A 24,219-nucleotide genomic window follows, 5' to 3' on the forward strand; every position below is an offset into this window, starting at 1 on the left:
ATAGAGACAGACAGAAGGAAATTTTAACAATTAAATCCATATATAATTAGCTTTGATCATGTTAAAACAAAAAATGCTTAGTGATTTGCTCTTTAATATGCACACAAAATATGGCATATTTATAATGTTGCCTGAACACAGAGTGTGAGTCCTTCTTACAAATTTGGAAGTTTACCTCTCATATGAACAGATGTAAAGCAAATCCAAAATTATGTTAAGCCATTAAAATCATATACCAAGGTAAAACACAACTGTAAACAGGAGAAAAGAAAGCTCTAAAAAGGAAGGTATGACCCATGGCTATTCTACAATACATGGGCTAGTTTGGGTTTTTTGGTTTTTTTTTTTTAAATCTCAATTAGTTGCCATTACTTAAAAATCTTAACATCTGGTTTCTACTGAAAAGTCAGAAGACTGGGAAAATCAGACTAAATACTGGAATGGTAATCGTGGGTTCTCCTGGCAAGCACTTTCTTGACTGTTGCAGACCTCAAGACTATTCTGCTGCCCTCAACTTACTTTTACCTGCTTGGTATCAATAGGTATTTGAGGTTTCAATGCCTGCACAAGACCATGAGGCTTCTCAAGATTAAGAATTGCACCTTGTGCAATCTTGAATCCTAAGCACCGGGCTCAATTTAGTCGGTAAATGAGAAAAGAGGGAGACAACCACCTATGAAAACTTATCTGAGTTTATTTGTAAGAACCTAGAAATTGGTTTAAAAAAACAACTCATCTCTCTCTAAGATTTTAAAAGATAACAATCACACAAGGGCCACAAAGAAACTTAATGGTTGAATGGTTAATCTGTATCTTCCTTCCTGTGCCTTCATACCTAACTTTGATTGGTTTTCTCTATAGGTGTTCAGAGCATTATCAGCTTTCTGGCAATAAAGGACTATCCTGTCATGTAAAACTTTTTTAAGACAAACACATGTGATGCTGGATCAATGTTCTAACAGTGTGCATTAACTGTGTATACTCTTACAGCTAGCAGTGTGGGTTCGTCCCAGGTTCTTTTTACCCATAGGAAGGAATTGCTTCAAAATCAACAACCCCTGGCCTGATGCGCCAAAAATGAAATTTCTCTTAAGAGCAGATATGAATCCTGACCTGATAGCTGACATGAGACATAAAGCTGCAGTATCTCGTGAAAAAGTCTCTGTTTGCTAGCCCCCTGCTGAGTTAAGCTACTGTGCCAGCAAAGTGGTCTCTATCTTGATTGGAAATTTTTTAATTATGTGGACTAATGAGCCATTGGTCCACACCTGGAATCTTTTTTAAATGTATAAAAACATTCCAATATAACAGCAGGAACCCAGTTAGTTTTTCCCCAAAAACCAGATGCAAAATAATAGACTATACACAAGATTTTCATAACAATCTAAGCCAGAGATTTATATTATTAAACATAGTTTCTGCTTAGTGTTTATCATTTCAGTATTATTCGTTCAGATATATCACATTTTAATGTTAGATTTGCTCTATCTTTAGTTCTAAAGCAAAGAGCAATGTCATCTGAAAATATCAATCCATTTGTAACTTTCAAGGGTGACTTAAGTCCAAACAAACATTATTTACTTTCTGAAAAGAGAAATTATTGTTGTAAATATCTCCAAATTTATTACTTATTTAAATTATATTTTTAAGTTACATAAATATATTGAATGCAGGGTACTGGAAGGACAAGGAGAAATTGATGAAACGTAAATTTAGAAAGAACAATTCGAGTAAAATTCTTTTGGCAAAATTAAAATGTTAACATTTGAAGCTTATTACAAAGGCAATGGAATAATAAACTTCTATCTTTCAGTTAACAGGCTGCCTGTTTTTCTTCACCTATCATTTTATTAAAGGTTTAAATGGGATCACTTAAAAGTATATGTAAAACCAATTTTTAAATTCTAAAATATTTTTCATGAATATTTAATTGGAATTTTTAAAAATACATTATATTTTACATGCATTTCTCAGAGATTTTGTATTCTTTACAAATTTTACAAGATTAATATATTTTCATGCTGAATACCATAACCACCATTATCAATTACCTATAAAATTTACACATCTTAGTCCCATATTAACTCCTAGCTCTAAAAAGCACCTCAATAGTTGTTACTTTCATATGGAAATAATATTTAAGACTAAGGAAATAATGGATACCAGAAAATCTACACAGTAGTTAAGAAATGATGGTTCCAATTATTTCATTAAGTCTCAAAAGTATGTTTATTTCTTTAAAAATCAGGTCTGTCTTGAGAAATATACTCAATACTATTTTTAGATTTAAAAAGCTGTTAAAGCAACAGTGCTTTAACAAATTATATACCTCTTTAAGTACAGGAAAATGGTTACTATATTTCTGCAAATTTTCACATTATAAGGAATATATATAGATATATAGTTAGAGATAACAGACAACATAAAGAAAGAAGCACTGTAAAAAAAAATTTTTCTCAGCCTGAGCAAGTGGGAAACCCCACTTGGGAAACCCCTTTCTATAAAAAATAGAAAAATTAGCTGAGCATGGTAGCACATGCCTGTAGTCCCAGCTACTCGGGAGGCTGAGGTAGGAGGCTTGAGCCCAGCAGGCTATAGTGAGCTATCATAAGGCCACTGTACCCCAGCCTTGGAGACAGAGCAAGACCTTGTCTCAAAAAAAAAAAAAAAATCAAAAAAAGTTTTTCTAAAAAACACAACTAATGGATGCAGTGCGCACTGTGTGGGGGAAGGGCAAGCTTGTAGCCCTGGTTTGGGCGAGACAAAGGCATTATATGTAACCAAAATTTTTGTACCCCCATAATATTTACAAATAAATAAAAATATATATATATTAAAATTTTCAATTTAGTAGTTTTAGAACTATGACCATACTTCAGAAGCAGACAAAATTAAAGATGAAGTATAATAAAAGAGCTGCCACAAAATATTTCAACTGTACTGGAATAAATGTAGTCCACAAATGTAAAATGTATACCAAAACAAAGCTTTTATTTAGTTCCCTTAGGGTTGTTTAGAATGGTTATATTTTATAAATTTATGGAAAATACAAATTCACACATCTAGCACTTTCTATACTATGTAGCTGCTATGTAATGAAAATAATTCAACCACCGAAAGAGTCTGACATTCATGAAATCTTTATAACACCTATTTTTAAAATAATAAAATACTATTCTAGCCATGTCCACATAAAGAAGATCGCACAGTTCAAGTTCTCCTGGATTTAAAAACAAAATTTAAATTGCATCTTACCTTCTGTATTCGGTAAAAAGCTGATTATAATGATAAACCACAGACTTCGCATTCTGCAACCAGAAGACACCATTATTGATTCCTTTAAATGTTTTCTTTGTATTCCTTAATGAATCTAGTTATAAATGCCCAGCCTCATCGAAACCAGCAGTCTGCATCATTGATCTTCATATCTGAAAAACAAACAAATCCATCATTCACTCCATAGTCCTTCTACGTTGGGGGAAAAAAAAAAAAAAGCAAAAATAACAACAAGAACTCTCTCTCCCCACTCCCCACTCCCCCGTCCTGAGTATAAAATATATTTTGATTCTACAGCCAATATGGAAGCTGCTCCTATACACTGGATATCTGAGCCTTACATTCTGAAAACAGTCAAAGTCCAAAAAGCATTTATAGATAACCATGACATATACATTCATAGTAGACTCACATAAATACCTAATGATTTTTTTTAGAAAAGCATGAAAAACTTAGTCATTCTAGAATAATACATCTGTTTATGACATATACTACTCTTCTTATCAAAGTACTAGCTTTAGTATTAATATCTCTACACAAAATTTTACAAATACATATACTTTTTCTGGTTTTTGCTTCTACTGATGGTAACAGCAATATCATCTATTAATTTATCCAGCTACCTTGTCAGACAGATTAGAGATGTAAGGAGTTTATTTTTCTACACAAAGTTGTACAATTATTAACATGAGTGTATTTTCATTTATACAACACAGGCACTCTGAAAACGCCACATTCCTAAATAACATAAATCAAATTGTTATTTCTCTGTTAGTTCCTCATAGAGGGAACAGTTTAATAAAGTGATTATCTCATAACTATTTCATTTTAAAATTTTAGATTTCATATGCTGGTTTTGCTTACAGCAAAGTATAACTTCTTAGATCAAACCTACATCCTTGAGTCCACTGGACCCAAATAAAAACCCAAAGACCGTGTTAACTTTATCTCCAAAGTTGCACCACCATTTTTTTTTTAAACTAGGGGAGTGGGTGGCAAAAAATACAAAACCAGTGTCAAGTCTAATTGTGACTAGCCCTTACAGATCCAGTTCTCCAAACTAAAAAGTGTACAAAAACTTCAGGACTGTGACTTAATCTAAGCATTTCTCGGTTCCTAGGATTCCAAGACCAGGTCACTTTCTGGGTCCTGTCCAAGTGTTTAACTTCTTTCCAGGGTTGCCTGAGGAGTCACAGAAGAAATATTAGCCCTATAATACACATAAAATGAAGGCAGTTCTCTAAATATCTAGCCTCCTGGTCTAGCCTCTGAAGGTAAAGAAATTGCCAATTCTTCCTTCAAAGGGACATCTGACATACTAGTTTCCTATTATTTTCTTCTAAGTAATAATCTTACCAAGTTTTCTGAAGCCACCCTTAACCTGCTGCAACTAAAGAATTTTATAAAGTGGAGCAGTGAAGGGACTCCTCTCCCCCATTTCTGACGTTGTATATATAACTCAGATGAAACAAACTTATTATAACTTAGATGCTGTCACCAAAGGATAAACAAAACTTAGAAAATAATTTTCCTGATAACTTTTGAGTTCTCTCACATTATCTGATCTACTTTACATTTGCTATATGCTTCATGTATTATATGGGATCCTATTAACTCACTATATGCTATTATCAGTTCCCTGTAATATAACTTCAGTGGGAAAGTAGTCAAATAATAAATGGTTTGTAACACTTGCACTAAAAAGGTACTATCTTGCTTTTATCAACAAACACACCAAAAAGAATGAAAAAGTTAATCTGAAATTATCTAGTGTCTAAATATAAAGCTCCATAAAAATCACAGATGAAAGCAGCAAGATATTTCTGTAACAAGAAGTTTGTTTTATCACACCCATAGTTTCAGAGATACAACTGCTTTCTTATATATTCCTTCATGATCCATAATCCGCCCCAAGTTTTAGCTTTCTCTGAAAACACTGAAAACATTTAGATATTATGATGGAGAGGGGTGTCACCATTGGTATTACGCAGTTCAGAAAACACCTCAGATGCTTCTCTGTCCATAGAAACAAAGGAAAGAGCAAGCTTCCTCTTCTGAATGCCAAAAATACAAAAAGAAGAATGATACATCAAAAATTTATCTGATGGAGACGCATGGTACACATCCCTGCAGAACTAGATGGCTGGCTCTGTTCGTTTTTTCACTCTGAGCTCCCACAGACTCTTCAAAATTAACAAAAACCAAAAAAAAAAAAAAAAAGCAAAAGTAAATCTGCAGTTTAAACTGGTGTCGCAAAGTACCTGCCTTAAAACTGAAATTTATTCTATAAAGCATAAAGAAAAGCCAGATAATTTCATGGCCTGTCACATCCAAAAGGCTAATCAATGAACAAGTTCATATATCCTATAGTTTAATGATCTGACCAAGTAATTAGAATAATTTAAATGTGTGGATGAGGTGCATTATTGCTACAGATAAAATTGACAGCCTTTGGATTGCTCCACATTGAAGCAAGGAATTTCGTCTGTCCAAGTTTTAGTTGTAAGTGGTACTTTCATTTCAATGAGCTAATGCCTGCAGGCAGCTTGCCCACATGCACAACTCTTGAACACATTTCCACTTTCTTAAAGTGATCCAAGATCAGTCTGTCTTCGGTCATCAGCTATTTCAAAGAGTCCTTGTTTGTGGGAAGAAAGGGAAGGAAGAAATCAGGGACTGATGACTGCCTTGTAGGAAGCAGCTGCCAAGACAGGAAAACCTCTGGTAGTGAGGGGAAAAGGAGGAGGAAACCACACAACCAAGACCTCTATTGTGGTGTTTGGCCAGGACAGAATACTTCATGAACAGATTTTTATGCACTAAAAATTCAGTGTATTCTTAAGGTTTGAGAATATGAAACTTGATTTAAAAAGTATACTCCAGTCAATTATGAGACTAATGACTGTTTCTGACTAATACAAATAGGCTCTGGAATGTATAAAATCATGCAAATAAAGCTTAAGTCAAACTGCCCATGCAATGAATAAGTAAAATGAATATCAAATTCATTTTTCCTATTCTACAACCTGTACCTAATCACTCTCACATCAACTAAAATTATCTCAAAAAGCTCAAACTTTAAGTGCAATTTTGAAAACTAAGAAGATTTTGCTGCTGTAATCCAAATTTAAAACAATTCTCCATTAAACAAATGTTAATGAAAATTGAAATACTTAGCAAGCCCCAACCAGCTAAGAATAGAATGAATAAATAATCAAATATGATGAAACTAATCCCAAGAAAGCATTGCTCCTAAATCAAACTGGAGCCAAAGGACACTCACTGGCATAGATGTAGCTAATGCATTCGTCCCTCAAATGCTGTAACTACCTGCAAAAGGAAGCTCAATAACAGCGTGTCACAAAGCAAAACAAAAACAAGGAACAAAACCAGAAAAGGACTATTGATTTCCCTTCCAAAAACAGAAAAGATTATTTTAAGTGATTCCATACATTAGTAACCTGGTTTTCGTTAGATTTTTAGAAAACCTTTTTCCAAGAACTTCAGAGTAGGGGAGGAACTGGGAGTCTACAGGCATTAGATAATGCTTGAAAATGCTATGTAACAGTTCAATTCTTAGTAAAAACAGAAAAAGCATATTTCTACTTAAACTATAAATGATTATGATTTTGAAAAATCCAAACTACTTCTAATGTACAACCTACTCTACCTCTGCTTTTTTCTTATCCTTCAACTAGCAAGATTAAACATTTTCATTCTAATCTTGTTTCTATAAACCACAAGCCATTGTCTACCAAACCTCTTTCATGATTTTTTTTTTTAGATCTAAGTATCCCGTTACTCTGTCATGTAAAAAGTCAATTAATGCACCATTACTACCAAACCTTCCAAAGCTAAACAGTGACTTCCAGGAATATGCTTCAGCACTGTCTATAATTCCAACAGCCCTCAATGTTTTATACACTACTTACAATGTATAGTCAGCTGTAGTCTTTCAGACAGTAACATGCTTATATTTATTAGCTGCATTAAATATCCCATGCCTTAAACTGTTAGCACAATAATTTAAGAGGAAAACACCAATAACCAGTTTTAAGTCACATATTTATGTCACCTTACCAGGAAATCACATTTAGTTTTACTATGTGATGATGCTTATTTAGCAAATACAGAAAAAATAAAACCCATTTGTTAATAAGCATTAGTGAAAGAAGTAGAATATAGCGTGTTTCAAATTAGTAAAAGATAATAAAACCGAAAACTTCTAAAACTTAATACTAAGGTTGATATTTTATTAAGAGCAAAGCCACCATAAAGATTCTTATCTAAAGCTTTATCATTTAGTTCTATTTATGGACACTGAACTACTGCGAACACTGGATATCAAACCCCAAACAACTACAAGCACAAGAACAGGGAAAGAAAAGAGCCATCTAAGCATGATACCTACCAAAGTCACCCATCCTTGTTATGCACTAATGCTGTGTAAAATGAAACATTAACGCTTTGGGTTAAGCCTAAAATTCTATGCACTGAATATATGTGAACTCTAAATGAAAACTAAAGACAGCTTTACAAAATCGGTCTTTCTGATCTTATTTGCACTATAAAATTACAATCATTATGGGACAGAATTTACTAATAAAAGAAAGCTGCTTTTCTACATTTTATCAAAACAAATAAACACACAAAAAAGGATGATATTAACCCCGTTTTGCCCCATGCAGAGACTTAGAAAATGAAAAATAAATTACAGTTTCATTTCACTTTTGCTGGACCTCCATCAGGGTATTCACTTTTCAGAAATATTTTATGTGTGACCTTTACTGGCTAGATTTCCCCTTCTTGTTAACATCAGAGAAAACACTGACACCCCTGGGAGGTTTTCTTCAGTAAGTCAGCTAAGTAAACCCTGGCTATCAATAATCAAAAAGGCTTTCTTAACTATATACATTCAGCATTCTTTTGGGTTTGAGTTTACTTTCTTTCCTTTGCAAGGATAGGATTGGGGCTGGCAATGCTGATCGATACCTGGTCAACCATTAGTCACCACCCTCTTTCTGCCCCACATTTCTGTGGACACTGGTATCAAGTCTAAAGTACTTAAGCTGTTCATACTAATGTCCCCTTAATATTCGTTATTGGTCTTACCCTTTACTGAAACTTCTTCATTGAGAAGGAATAAATTCTCCAGAGAGGGCTTAAGAAGAAGCAGAAATAAGAATTCAGGAATGCTCCTAGTAAATTACATCTGCTATCTGCAATAATATCTGGGAGTCATGCTGAGCATGCAGAAGAGGCTCATAGCTGTGGACACTAGAGTAACAGTTCAGGGCAGTCTGCCACTGTCTTCATTAAAATCCATCCAGTTGAAATAATAAAAACAAATAGCTGCCATTTTCAAACCAATGTAGAGACATTTTATGATTGAACATAAACTTGCAAATGAAGTTTCAAAAGAAAAAAATGAAGCTATATGCCCAGTCCAAACTATTTTCTTATATATCATGAAAAGTTGAAACCTTCACCAACTTTCTGACCAACAAAAAAAATCGTATAAATCCACTTGTTTAAAATAACTTGTATTTGTTATTAGAAAAAATTATAGCATGCCTACAAGACAGAAATTAGCTTTTTCTCCATTTGGGGTAATTAGTTTTTTCTCCATTTTTAAATGGCAGTCCTGTCCAATTTTAAAAGACATTGTATTTCCTCTTAACTTTGTAACAGTCTAGAATTCCCACGCAATCTTTAGAGCTGAACACAAATTATGGGCACTATGACTAGAAATATTTCCTGAGTGCCTACTATGTGTGGAATACTTGTATTAGATACATGTTACTAATCCTTATAAAAATGCCAAACTTATAAAAGTCAGAAATCTGAGACTCAGAGAGGTAAAATCAACTGAAATTACTCAACTAGTAAGTGGCAGACCTTGGATCCCAATCAAGGCTAACTAGAAAGCCATTCTTTCCATTATCAACAAATTATTCATTCACAAACATTTACTAAGCACCCATTATGTGCTGTAGTACTGAGAAATAAGAAGACAAAATTATTCATCCTCAGGGAGATTACATTCTAGCTCAAAATAACCCAGCCATAAATTACCTGGCACATAGGTAGGTTCCCCCCAAATTACAGCTAAACTAGATAGATAATTCCTATTTCATGCAATTTTCACAACCTTCAGAAATATATATTATCTCTATTTTATATTAAAATGAAAAAACCTGCTCAAGGACAATAAGTAAACACCAGGGCTAGGAAATAAGCCCATGTTCTAAAATCACTATCACCACTAATTAAGTGGATCGATCAGACAAACTTAAGTGTATATGTTGTACTATATTTTCCTTTAGAATAAAACATGGAAATAGAATAAAATCACATTGGGATTATAAAAGTGATGAAATACCAAAAGAATAATGAGTTGATTTCTAAAATGTTTACATAAGCAAAACTAACATCCCTTAGGTAATAACAGTTAAATATTAACTTAAATTTTAGTATTTCCAGTTGAGCTATCTTAATTTTACTCATTTAAAATGCTATTTATAATGTCTAAATTATGTTATAAATTAACAAATTATTCTAGACTGATAAATCTTACCAACCAAACTACCTGAGAAGTTGCTTATAATAAGTTGGAAAAATAAACATATAAATACTTCCTCCAAAACAACTAGCGATGCATCTTAATAGTCATGGAAGGAATGTTTTCATGTTAACATCTATGAGATTATGGACTAATCACTGTTCAGGCAAATATGAAAGAAAAAATTCAATGTGGGTCATAAAATACAATCTTATATTTGGCTCACTGCACTGGATCCTTTGTTCATAAATCTTTGTTACTGGCCATTCCCTGAATCAATATTCAAATTCCCTCTTGGTCTATATATACAACCGCTAAATGAAATAATAATGACCCAGGATCTGTCATATATTAGATTATCTATATCACCATCAGAAGTTTCTTAGATGTGATGAGGTAATCTGAGTAAAATGTGTCAAATGATCTTAAACACAAATATGAAAAATTAACTATAAAGAATACACAGTTAAGAAGCTGAAGAAAATTGTGTGAAGCATAGCATATTGCCTTTAATCAATAAATGATACAATTCATTTGAAAATTATGCCTATATATAGTGTTATCTACACTTACATCTTATTTTTAAAATAAAGTAGATCATATTAGTACTATAATTGCATGTATGTCAATTCAAGTAAATGACTATCTAGTGTCCTAGATATTTTTCATACTGGTTGCTGAAATGAGTGTTACTTATTCATTTTTTTTTAGCTTATATATTAATTGGTCCTGTGTTCGGTCCTATAAAGGTATTAATAAAACAGATTAAGATATAGTGTTACCTTCAAGTAGTTAATAATCTTCCAAGGAGAATTACATACACAAGAAAATGACTAAGATCTAAAATATTCATTAAATAATAACTACTAAACTCCCCAAAACTTAATAGCAATAAATGTATTTTATACCAAAATAATGAGAAGAGGAATAAGAGTAGTTTCTGGATCTGTATTTCCTCAAGACATATACCCAGATCAACCAATGTCATCTTAATGAAAAGAGGCCAACACAGAATCAATAGCACACCCTAGAATCCTGGCTTAACCTGCCAGTATGAGGGTTGGGATAATTCACAAGCATCAGGTCTCAAGTTCAGCAACTATTTAAGAGGGTAGGAATAGACAATAAATCTGCAATTCCATTATTTTCCCAATTATAAACTTATGGTCCTGATTCCACTTTTCAGTAATCTTAAGGAAGATATCTAGGCGTTTCTGTAATATGTTTAACTAAGGCCTCTTCTATCAAAATATGTCTCAGCAGTTATTCTAATTCACATTTTAAAAATTACATCTAAAAATGTAGCTATTTCATAAAATCATTTTTCGAAATGTAATTACAGATTATTATATTGGCAGGCATAATATAGTAACCTGAGACATGCAACTCACATATTTCACACTTTGTCTTCCTGAAAAACAACAGATGATCAAAATTCAAAATGACTTCAGGGACTTCTTCACGAAAGAACAAGTTCTTGTGCCTTTGCTGGGGTTATTCCCCCATTAAACTGTATGTTCTATGCTATTTTTGTGTCGACAAGTAAAACTCAAAATAACAGGATTTTCTTGAGCTGTAGATTAAAGGAATATCTCAATTATGTCTGCATAATTAACTTAATTAATAGCATTAAAGATAAAGTTATAGTCTAAGTGAATGAACAGAACAGGTTCTTTGGCTTCTAGTGTCAGGCTGAGATTCTGTGTCGTTGGTATGGCTGATTTCTCTACAGAGTATTAGGAGATTTAGACAGGAAGGTAAGAGAAATAGTCACGGACACAACGATTAAGAAACAGTAACAGACTTAGTCATTTTGTATGATTGTTAAATACAAAAGAAAAATCCAAAACCAAAACTTGAGTTCATTAAAAATTAAAATTTGTCAAGTTTTATGTTTCAGTGTTTCTTAACTACTCAGAGTGGGGGAAGTATGTGGTTTTTAGAAAAGGGTTTTTTCAACTTTATAATTTTATAGCCTCTATTAAAATTTCAAAGAACATTAAAGTAGTAATAAAGCAGTGATGTTAAATAAAAAGAAACAGGTTACAAAAAGCAGAGAAAAACTTACTAGAAGCTTGAATTACTTTAAAAACTAATGTTTTTTGATAATATTTTAACAATTTTAAAAAGGTTTCAATTGAGAAAACTTCAAAGAAAAAAATCACTTACTATTGCTACTGCTTAAAAAGAATACCTACTAATGATAATAATTAGTGATTCCTCAAATCTCAAGCTTAAGATTATCAATTATATTGCATCATATTTGGAAAGACTAGAACCAACATGTAGACTGATACAAGAGATATTAGATCAAAGGTCATGTAACTATTTCTATAAAGCACAGTCAGTAAATATTTTAGGTTTTAAGAGTGAAACAGCCTCTGGCACAACTGCACAACTCTGCTGTCGCAGTATGAAAGGTACTATAGACAATGCATATATAGATGATTATGGCTATGTGCCAACAACAACTTAACTTGAAAAACAGACACCTAGCCATAGTTTGCCAATCCCGACCATAGATGAACTAGCATAAGACCAAGATAACTGGATGCAGTTTACTCAAGTAATGAACTAATAACCATCAATACTGCCCAAATTATCAAACCAATTTTAGTCTATTATTTTATGAAATTAATTTAAATGTTAATGTACAGGTAAATTAACCATGTTAGAATGATAAAAATAAAGCAAGATTATTTACTGGCCGAAACAAATTAGTGTTTCAGTGTGTGTGTAACAGAGCCATATGTACAGCTTATAGCGTTTGGGGAGATATTCCAGAAAAGAAAACAAAGGACATTACCGTAGTAACTTATCTTACTACTTTGTTTGGCATGAGAGAATATAAAACCAACCAAAACAGTAAGTAATAGGAGACTGAAAAGACTCCTATTTGGACAAGACCCCTGAGGTATTCTCCCATTAGTATGATGGTTTCAAATAGCTGTTAGTAAAAGTGGCTTCTAACTCCTGAAACTTCTGTCACCACTGCTACTCACCCGCATGAAATACTGGATATATCCCAGTTCCACATTGTATTCTATAGGAAACTGCTAAATTCTAATTTGCTGACTTTCTTCTCTAAAGCTAAAAATTTTACAAGGCCCAAGTCACCAATATTATTCCAAATAATTATGAATTCACAATAAACACACACATTTCTTTTAGAAGTATTTTAGAGCTTTCCAATTCTCTATATGCAGACTCCTCTCAGTCAAAATGCTTTGATTGCTACTATTACAGTAAATATTTTCATTTTCTATAAATCTAACATTTCTTAAAATGTAACAGTCAAACTATAACATATTCCTAAGAATAACATTTTAAGCTACAATTAATAGGTATCACATTAAAATAAATGAAGGCTAAGCTTTTCTATCAATATTATATATGTAAGACAAAAGAGTGGAGAAGGTTACAAATTTTTAATAAGAGCATTATATTATGGTAGTAATAATCTAGGTGTTTTACTGGAAGTGAAGTGGATTACTGTAAATGAAATTTTAAAATGTCCTTTCCATTTTACAGATAACACAAAATGACTTTTTTTCATGTCTCTAGCGATAAGGATAAATTTGCCACACATTTAAATGGTGCCTTCACCCTTCCCACCCTGGCTCATGAATTAATAATTCAGTGACATTAATACAAGAAGATAAATGATAAAAAGGTTAAGGCGCATGGGCCAACCATATACACATACTTCTTTTAGCACAGTTAATACTTCTCTGCCAATTATAGCTAAAACTTTTTAACAGTTTTCAGCAGCATTTTTACAATCTAAGTAGCAGCTTATGCACACACAATTTCACACAATTCAGGCTTAATAAATCTCCTGCTGGTACCAAACAATCATTCTAGGGGATTAAAGTGCAACATCTGTTAACATTAATAATGTTTTATATAGTCATATGTATTAAAGAAGCCTCTACTCCATTATTAGTCTCCTAAAAAACCTTCTAGACCAATATACCGATTTAGCATGAATTATACATATATCCTTCAATTGCTAACTTACAATAACAAAGAAATACGTTAGTGTGAAATGGTAAAAGGAAAAAATCACATCTACTAATATCAGATTTTCTTTGAACCAAGCTTACTAAATGTATATGCATGTGCATGTATATATACACACACACACACAAATTAAATTTAACCCAGCCTCAAATAGTTTTAAAACCCAAAACTGTCTGAAACATTATTCATCTTAAGTTTGGGTAAAATATGTTTCTGTCAATACAAAAGTACTTCATTTTAAAATGGTATACATTCACTGTTGTATTGATTCATACCCTGAAATATCTCAATCTCCTTCTCATTCTTTTTTTCCCCCCCAAGCGTGAAATAAAGTTTATTGAGGAAGGACAAGATAGGATTACAGAGCAAGAGCAAGATATACGTTCACAGAAAAAGCAAGACACATTCTCTGCAAATGACAAAGGTGCCCCCCTGTCGTACCAAAGGGTTCTCATTCTTTTCATTTCCTCTGCCCTAACCTTTCTCTCCAAACTTATTCAAAAAACCAACCTCCATTAGATTATTATTCCTATTTTAACTCTAAACCATAAAAATGCATAAGACTAAACCAACCTTAAAAATAACTTTACATGTAAGAAGAAGACATCTGGGCTTATGACTTGACAAAAGCAGATCTCAGAACTGCTGTTTTTTCCTCGTAAGTACATATACCATTATCTCACTCCAATTTATCACAACAAATCTATTATCTCTATTTTAACAAGAAAATTGCAATTGGGGGCTAGAAAAGAAGGGGGATGGTAAATTGAAAAAGTAAAAAGAAAAAAAAGGCATTAAAAAAGCAAAGCTAGAGATAGAGTCCAAACAGATCTAACTTCAAAAATACTTAATTCAACCCTCTGCTTCTATCAGATTTATTTGCTCAGTAATTCTGAATAATCAGCTTGCTCTCAAACTGACTTTTACTCAAGATTTTTTGTCCAGATAGAAAGAAGCATTTCTCTCCTTTCCACCTAAGAAACTTCAATATAGACTTGATACACTTTAAAAACTACCTGTGGCCAAAAAGCCAACCTGAGTGCCTCAAACTGGAAAAAGCCTCCCCCTCCACAGATTCCTATGGCCATTATCTTTTGTATGACCTATGTCATTTGTATGGGAGTTGTTACTGGGTTACCTTAAGACTTCCATCATTTAAGCTTTTGAACTATTTTTAAAATATCTTTTCTTAAAATTTTCAGTATTTATCTTGCTTTAACACAAGTCTCTTCAAACCAAGCCAAAAAATTTTCCTGGATGCACAATTTGTTCAAAGCACTGAGGTTGGTACTGCAAGCAATACAATGATGCAGAAGACACAGAAATGAGACAAGTGCACAAAAAACAAATTACTGTAATGTAATTAAGACAGTATGTGCTCCTAAATACCACGGCTTTTGCTCATTGCTTTGATCTTGATTTTGACGAGCAGTGTAATATCCTGGAGATTAGTACACAGAATATACAATAAACTAACCAACTTTCCGGAAAATACTAACATTTTTTAATGGATTTCTTCTTTAGCTAACATGTGTAAAGACTGACTATACTTTATTTACTTCCTCGTTTTCTTTTTAAATATTATGATAATTCAATTTTATGTTCTTGGACCACAGGAAGCCTAACCTCACCTCTATACCCTTGTTGGCATACTTATGCAGTTCCTTCTGGGTGCAATTTCCTCTGCCACTTGGCCCTTGGCCAACTACTACTCCTTTTGCAAGACTCAGTCCAGGTCCATCACTTGACTATCTATCTAACGGGCTCCTCTAAAAGTCCATCCCACTCCAGGGATACAGTGCCATTTCTGTCCATAGTACAATGTGCACCATCACAAAGTATCTGAAGTATGATTTTCAAAAGATTGTGAGATAACTGAAAAAAGACCTTACGGCTTTCACATCTGTCACTTCAGTGAGTGACTGCTATTTTACCAGTGAGTATAACCCTTGCATAATGCCTGACAAAGAGCTAACACAAAACAAACAGGAAGGAAGGAAGTTAGGTAAACAGGAAGGAGAGAGGAAGGGAGGGAGGCATGAATGAATAAACTGAACTGTGGGAAGTGATGTATATGAATAGTGAAAGGATAAAGAAAAGTGGATGGAATTCAGAAACTTAAGTGTGAAACAGAAACATAATTCTTTAAAACTGGAAACTAATTCAGAGAAATACTAAAATAGGGATTTTTCAAAGATTTTTTTTTCTAAGAAGGACTATTTTTTAATTAAATGCTTAATTAAATATTGTAGAGTGTCAATTTATGACAGAAAACAAAAATGACTACTTTTTCAGGAAGTTTAACTTATCACTGTTTGGCATAAGATACCTTCTTATTTTCATCATTTGTAGAATTCAAATAACTCCTCAAAGAAGAGTTTTAAAAACCACTGAGCCTCCTCATTTTAAGACTGAGGAAGTAGAAAGGTCCTTCACAATTACAGGGGAAACAAATCCTGCAACTCAGGCCCAAACCCCAGTAGAATAATTCTTGGATAACATTTTTCATTAAAATACTTAGATTTTAATAATATCTACAAATACAATTATAATTTAAAATATGTATAATAATTTAAAACTTATTTAAAGCATTATAAAATATGAAATTATATGAATATATTAAATATAGTCAATAATTTTACTTTTAAATAAAAGCTGGGGATTGTATAAAATACCAATTAGACATTTTCAAAGTACACTAAAAATACTAGATCATTTTTTCCTACAAAACTTTTTGACAAGGTAGGCTTCCATATTTACACATTTCCCTGGTAATATTTTGAATCTGAAAAAAATAGTCTCCATCAGTAAAATTCCTCTCAACAGTGAAACTGTTTAGATAAAGGGCAACATACATATATAAAACACTTTTATCCCCACTCAGAACAAAGAATGAAATAATTAAAATCCAAGTCTTTTTTCTCCTCCAAAATTACAGGAGGAACATCAGCACTGCAGTTGTACAGCCAACTGTGGGCTAAACCTCACCTCTGTGTGAAATGCCAGTAAACTTCACACTGGGAATTAAACTTCATCCTTACTTTGCAAAAGAACAAAACAAAACAAAAAAATCCAAAAACTATGCTGCCTACATAACGCACACAGCATTGTAGACTATTTCTTTTTAGTACTTATGATTTATCAAGGCTGCTGAAAAAACATGGCTACTTCGAAACCCTAATTTTCCATTGTTCCTCACACCAGCGTTTGCAACTCAATTGATTTTAATATACGAATCAAACGTTAACAATAACTCTAAGGAACTCATTTGCAGAAAGATATCTGAATATTAAATATGATATTTAACAGGTTTTAATAATTAGACTCTGTAAATGTTATAATATATATGTCTGTTCTAATTTGGTAAGATGTGCTTTTCACATAACAGTCATCAAACTAAACACAAGAAACTGTTGTAGCATTTCACCAAATTAAACCCTTGAAACCCTACAGCTTGATGTACAAATTTAGATTTTATTAACACTTTAAATCAAACCACAGTTGCTATTCAGTTTCATATAATGCAATTTATAGTAGTCTTCTGTGAATGCAAGAATACAATGATATTTTAATCAGATTTTAATATTATTCACTAGAAGACATTTTGGAAGGTAGACAATCGTCCCCTGAAAACACTACCATTTCACTAATAAAAGGTAGAGATAATCCACCTGTGATATGTAATTACACATCGAAGACAGGAATTGTGGAAGAATGGCTCCTGCAAGGAACCAACAGCAAAAAATGTCTCAACATACTAAAAATTTGGGCCACCTTTGCTAGAAATTTATATAACAATATTAAATACTATTTCACAGGTTGGTAAGTGACTACACAGTTACACAGTTTGATAACAGTTTGACCACGGATTTGTTAAAAAAAGTCAAAACTTTTCTTTACATATTTTATCTTACAAACTTATTAAAAATGTCTTTTTAAGGATTTATTATATTTTTAGTTTCTTTAACCAAATAAACACAATAAAATTCACACTACACTATCAACAACCATATTTAGTTAACCTCCCTGTATTTCATGCCGATTACCTTATGCATATCCATGTCTTCAGCATGACTGATCCTTTCAGAAAAAAGGAGAAGCACGCCATCACACCAGGACACAGTTCTGACAAGTACCTTCTACTGACTTCCTTTTAAAGCCGTTAATATATGGGAGGACCCTAATATTTGGGATGATTTGGGGGCAGGGATTTTGGGATTTTGGAGCTGTGACTATAAAAAGAATCCTATGTGCATGTTTTCTGTACAGTTACTTGATCAGGCATCAGATTATAAAAGTAAAATGGGGAAAACTTATTAACCTTCAAAAGCAGAAGCAAAAAGTACTGAGATTTTCAGGTGGAGAGGCAGACATCAACATTTCCTGGTTTCATTATCAGAACATCAATTTTGATAAAAGCCAGTCAGCTCAGTCACTGATTTATCATCTAAGGAAGGTACCAACAATAATATAAAATTCTATAATAAAACATAATAGAAAACCCTGAGCAGATTTGAAAAAAGAAAAAAGAATCTCCTAAAAAAAAATGAAACAAAAAATCTGAAGAGTGAAAATAAATGCCAAAAGACAAGAGCTGTTTAGATAAGTGAACTCGTGTCCACCAGATTTAATGTACATCAATAAAGAAGATAATAATCAGCACCTACTGAGAGCTTTCCACGTATGAAGCTTTATTAAGCACTATAACTACAGCACACAAATTTTCTCTATCATATGAGAATATGAATACTTTTGGATTGAAACAGAAAAACCAGTATTATAGTGCTTTTATTGTAACTTTTAACATTCCCTTATCCACAACAGAAATCTGTAACTGGTTAGGTCCTAGTGCAATTTATTGTGATCTTCATTTTATCATCAATGATAGCCATTCATTCAAAAATGTATTGAGAGTAAACTCTGAGTTAATCACTGATGGATAGACGCTGATAGGTGTTTTTGGATGTTGTTCAGGCTTCTCGCCCATAATTAACATGATACAAAGGATCAGCATAAAACCTAAAAACTATTCCTGTATATGAAGAGCTGAAAAACTACTGGGGAAATGATTTTGTTACTCTTTTAAGGAACAAGATGAAGCAGGAAAACTGCCTATGTACCAGTAAGATAAATATATATTAGAAGTTTATGATAACAAAAGAGAAAGCCAAAGTAAAGATAAATTGCATTGAATTTTAAAAAATTTGAGGGCATAGATACTCCTAAACTTTCTGGAAAGGGGCAAGCTGGTATCTAAGGAAACCAAAGAATATCAAATTAATTGTTTAAAAAGTAACAGAACGTTACTAAAATGGCCCTGAACAATGAAGAATATCTCAAAAGGTTTAAGCATGACAAAAGTATTCTTTAACAAAATAAAGATTTCCCTCTAACCAGATTATAACAGCTGACTTCTATACCATCTTGACTACTCCATATATTTAAAAAAACTCACATAAAATCTAAATATTAAAAACCTAGACCATATAGCCTGAAACCCACATAATAAAATTTTTAACTTCATATAAGCATTTGAAAAAAACATGAATATCATTTAAACATACACAGGTATATACCCCAAAACATGTTTAAAACATCTATAAAGGAAGGTATATTATATTTTTTCAAAAATATCACATTAAAAACTATACATATCAACTTGAAGCTATTTGGGGAACTGGTATTCTTTACACTTAAGGCATGCACCTTAAAAGTATCCTCAGAAAAATAGGCTCATTTTTCTCCCTTGCTCTGAAGCAGGATAATGGCATAAATGAATAATGACTTGGCTAGAACCTTGGTTCTAGGCTTTGAGTCCTAGCTCCCTCTTCTCTAGCTCACATTCAATCAAATGCCAAATTACACATCCCACCATTACAAATTTCTCACAGATCTCTCTCTCTTGCCATTGCCCCTCACCAAGGATTATCATCCAGACCTTCTATTAGGTTTCTATTTCTTCCAGTAGTTCCCCACTCTAGTTCATTGTTTATACCACTTTGAATGCTGGCAATTAAATGTAATACTTTCTCAGCTGAAAATATCAACAACTTTTTATGGCCTACATGAAAGTCTCTTAACAGAGCAGGCTCTTTATAAACAGGTCCCAAACTAACACCCCAGTTTTATCTCATTCCACTTCTTATGTACTCATATTCTACACACACCCGCCTTTGTTTCCCTATGCCTTTCTTTACCTTTGAACTTTCCTCATCAAGAGACTACCTCCTGCAATCCTCCTCTGCCTTCAGGTGTGCTTAAATGGAGTCTCTTTTTCCATACTACTCATTTTAAATTCACTCCAACTACCTATATTTCCACAGCCTTTCCTCTGCACTTTATTTTGGCATGTCATTATAATATGCCTTATATTACAATTATTTGTGCAAATATCTGTTTCTCTCATGAACACAATGAGGACAGTCCTTATATAACAGTACATTTCTCCAGGTAGGGCCTTAATAAATGGTTGTTGACCTAAAATTAATAGAATTAAAGCTCAGAAGTAAGTTCCATAGAATTTTTAAAACTACATGTGCTGCCACAATAATCTCTGTGGCATTGTAGGAAACCAAAAATAACATCTTGAAAGTAAAACGTAAGGCATTATAAATACTGTGAATTATTAAAGTAAATCCAAGCCCTTACCTTCATGGTAAGAAAGTAGTTGCTCTGAACTACAAAAGCAAAGTGTACTTTAAGAGATTGTACCCACATATGAAGTATCAGATTTTTAAAAAGACAATGAGAGTGTGACATTTATTTTAATAGGACTCTCAAAAGAATTCTTTTACATAGCAAGAATTCCCTAGTACTGCACACCTTAATCTTATTTATCAAAACTGGGAGTGAGAAGCAGGATGATGTCAAAAACTCACTCATTCTGGCTTGGTACTATCTTGTGGCCTTGGGAAAACCATAAATTGTACAACACAGAAGGGTGAAAAGGCTGCCTAAAAATCAAAATTTCCTCATTCAAATTTACCTTTATGAGCTTTATTAGACCCTATAAATGTCCCTATAAATAAAGTTGGTTTAAGAAGTTTTAGTCATATTAACACAGTCTTGAACATAAGTTAACTCCAAAGATTGAAGTGTCTGCCTTTCATCTGAACAACCAAATACATCATTAGATATTTGGATTATATTCTGAAAAATCAAGATGAATTTGATTATTATACTTAGAATTAAAAACGATTTTTCAATTTTAAAAATTTGTAATATTTACATACATTAAATAAAAGCTGCACCTTTCTAGATTTATTACCCAATTCCTTATCTGTTGTGGTGAAGAATCAACAAAATTCAAAGTTCATATAAAGGAAGCTTACTATTATAGATAGGGACCTTCTGATTTCCACTGGATTTTTTAAGTATTTTTCAATCTATTCATAAATCTTGCAAAAAAAAAAAAAGGAAAGAAGGCCTACCTTTAAAGCTGTTGTTTCTATACCAATAGGTGATTTCGAAAAATTTTAACCTCGAATTTAACACTTAAATTCCCCCAATTTTTGATTATATGTTAAAATGATGAAAAGTAGTGAATCTTTAATAAGAACACAGCATTAAAAAGTCAATTTGATAAGGAAGAAATCAATATTCAAAGAATTTTAAAAATTCAGTGTCATAGTTATGACATTGCCTAAAAGTTAATTTTTGTAAGGAACGTTAATGATAATTTTAACCATTAGCTCAAATTATATACTGATTCATGGAATTCTTCCTAACATTTTGTTTGACTTTCCAGCCACTTTAATTATTGATACATGTTATAGATCCCTACCTAAAAGCCTATCCTTTTATAGGATTATACATACTTTTTAATCTTTTACACAATGTATATAAATTAATGATAACAAATTAAAACAGTAAAATTGCCACAAAAGTTTATTTAAGTTTTAGATTTTAATAGAGGAGATAAGGAGACACTATCAATAGATACTTAAGTGTTACACAAATGCAATAATTTAAAAGTTTAGATAACAGACAGAGCCTAATAATTTTCAGCCAAAAACTGAAACCAAGACAATACTAAACCCTGGCCCAGAACTAATACATATTTGCCTTATGAATTTTAGTAGAAACAAATCTAAATAAAAGTAGGATGGCAGGCCACTCAAAGGCAATAACTCTGCTACATAGTAACCCATACAAATCTTTTCTATATACAAATTAACTTCTTTATTCCTTTAAAATGTTTCTACTCATAACACAAATTTAATTTAAAGATGGCAGTATATATACTTAAACTGTCATTAAGATATGTCAGTGAAAAACTTCTATATTTCCTATGAGAAAAAAGTACATGTAATAAAGTTTTATTTTGTAGGTTAAATAAAAGTAGGCAAGTATAAAATGATCACTCATGTTATAATGAATGATCATCACACTAAACAAGAAAAAAATCTTTCACAAGAATTGAATAATGCCAAACATGAAGGCATGGCTTTAATTATGGAGGGCTTAAATATATATTAAGTCACATGAAAATAATCTACAGAACACCAGCTATAATAATTACACATTAAATAAAAACCTATCATTGGTAATAATCACTAAATTTATATCTTGATTCATTTTAGGGGTCAAATAGCAGCATACTTGAGAAGTCAAATGGCAAATGTTTTCAACAAAAAGAAAAATAAAGCCCTCAACCATCAATTCAGACAGGAACAATATCAGATTATTAAAACAACATCTCAAGAAAATATTCTATAGGGGAAATATTAAAAGTATTAAAGCAATAAACAAAGTACTGAAAAGGTGTTCTTAAAAACAGTGCAAAAAATGTCAAGTAATATCATCAATTGCCTAAACATTTGATAAATACCAATTTTATAAGCATTTAAGTTTGTGGTATTTTTTCTTTATAAAGAGGCAAAATCTATTTTAATAAAGTAAGCTAACATATCAAAGCTGTACTTTAGTTTATTTCCAATTAAAAGTTAACAGTGTGATTTAACTTCAACCTTCTTGATATGCTCCTCTTGATTTTCACAGAATTAACAAGCAATAAAGAGAACAAGGCCATTAGTGTATCTAATCTACAAGATTCTCAATATTCTTAAAATACTTAAGTGATGATTGTGTTACAAACTATTTAATTTAGTATTGTTCTAAAGAGCTCTAATTTTTATTCTCTAATTTTTTTTAGAATACTCGTAAAACTATTAAAAATCAATCCCAAATGTTTTTGAAAAGTACAACCCTAGGAAAATGTGAATTTTAAGATGTTTAAGCTTTGTTCTTGGATTTTTTAATCATGTAATATTAACCGAATAAAAATTGTTTTAAATCTATTCTCACTTATTGAAACCAATTGTAGGTTTCCAGGTAGAAATGTCGTTGAGGACTTACATATCTCTCATCAGTGACAAAGAACAAAAAAAATAAAACACATGGGAGAGATGGAGGTGTGACTACATTATTAAAACAGGCAAAGTACAAAGGTTATATTTGACCATCAAGTTCATTATAATTCTGTCATTCTATTTCTATAAATTCTATCACCATAATTCTATAAAATATTTGCAATCCCAAATTCCTACAGAGATTACAATGATTGAAAAGTGCGTTTAGAGTGTATTCTTCAATACTTTACTGTGTTGCAGCTATTATCTGAGTCCCCCATAGCAAAGAGCTAAAATAAAGATGTTCTTGAAGTGTGATTTAAATAATTTCAAAGGCCCAGGTATTTATTTTGTATTAGCTGAAGCTAATGTTGGCCAGTAACTAATACTAAGAGATAACAAAGAATTTATGATGCTCTGACAAGTAGTAAAATGCTGGGATAAGTCTTTTTCTTGAACATAAGCTAACTTTTTATTTAGGGCCTCTGACAAGATTATTAACAACCATCTTTCTGCTTTGCCTTATATTTGATCAAAACAACAATGCCTTTTGAATCAGTAATCTGATTTAAAGAGCATTAAATATAAATTAATGTTAAAACCATAACATAAACACATTCAGTGATTAAATAATTTTACTGAATGAGTTTTACTTTTCCTTCTTAAACGTGAATCTCAAAAAAGGTAGTAGTTTTACCAATCACAGTTATATTAAAATATGTAAGCTACACAAATACCAGAAATAAAGTTATCCATGAATGAAAAGCATCAGCATTTTTACTTTGAATTTTACATATTTCTTTAGATATTGTATTTATTTTTATATGAAGGTAATACTATTATGGTTATTGCAGCAAATTGGGAAATTTTTAAATCTATTCTCATTTTAAAACAATAGAAGTTTGATATTCTAAGATTTTAATGTTTTCCTTTTTTAGCACAGCTTTGAATTAGCAATATCGTGTGAATGCCAAAAAATCTACTACCTAAAGTATACCTAATAAAAAG

General features: G+C 32.0%; 1 protein-coding gene across 10 annotated transcripts in view; it reads right to left on the minus strand.

Annotated features, from left to right (window-relative positions):
• ADGRL2 (adhesion G protein-coupled receptor L2) overlaps positions 1-24,219 on the minus strand; it is a 188,292-nt gene that overhangs the window by 150,212 nt on the left and 13,861 nt on the right. For 6 of the 10 annotated variants that reach the window (XM_045547678.1, XM_045547675.1, XM_045547677.1 and 3 more), the window contains exon 1: positions 3,256-3,463. In XM_045547678.1, the coding sequence (XP_045403634.1) occupies positions 3,256-3,328 (73 nt within the window). In that variant the 5' untranslated portion in view covers positions 3,329-3,463. Of the gene's footprint in view, positions 1-3,255; positions 3,464-24,219 lie in introns of those variants that run through there. The other 4 variants (XM_045547671.1, XM_045547679.1, XM_045547672.1 and 1 more) reach the window with 2 other exon arrangements.

The sequence above is a fragment of the Lemur catta genome, chromosome 3 (assembly GCF_020740605.2).
Source record: "Lemur catta isolate mLemCat1 chromosome 3, mLemCat1.pri, whole genome shotgun sequence".
NCBI lineage: Eukaryota > Metazoa > Chordata > Mammalia > Primates > Lemuridae > Lemur > Lemur catta.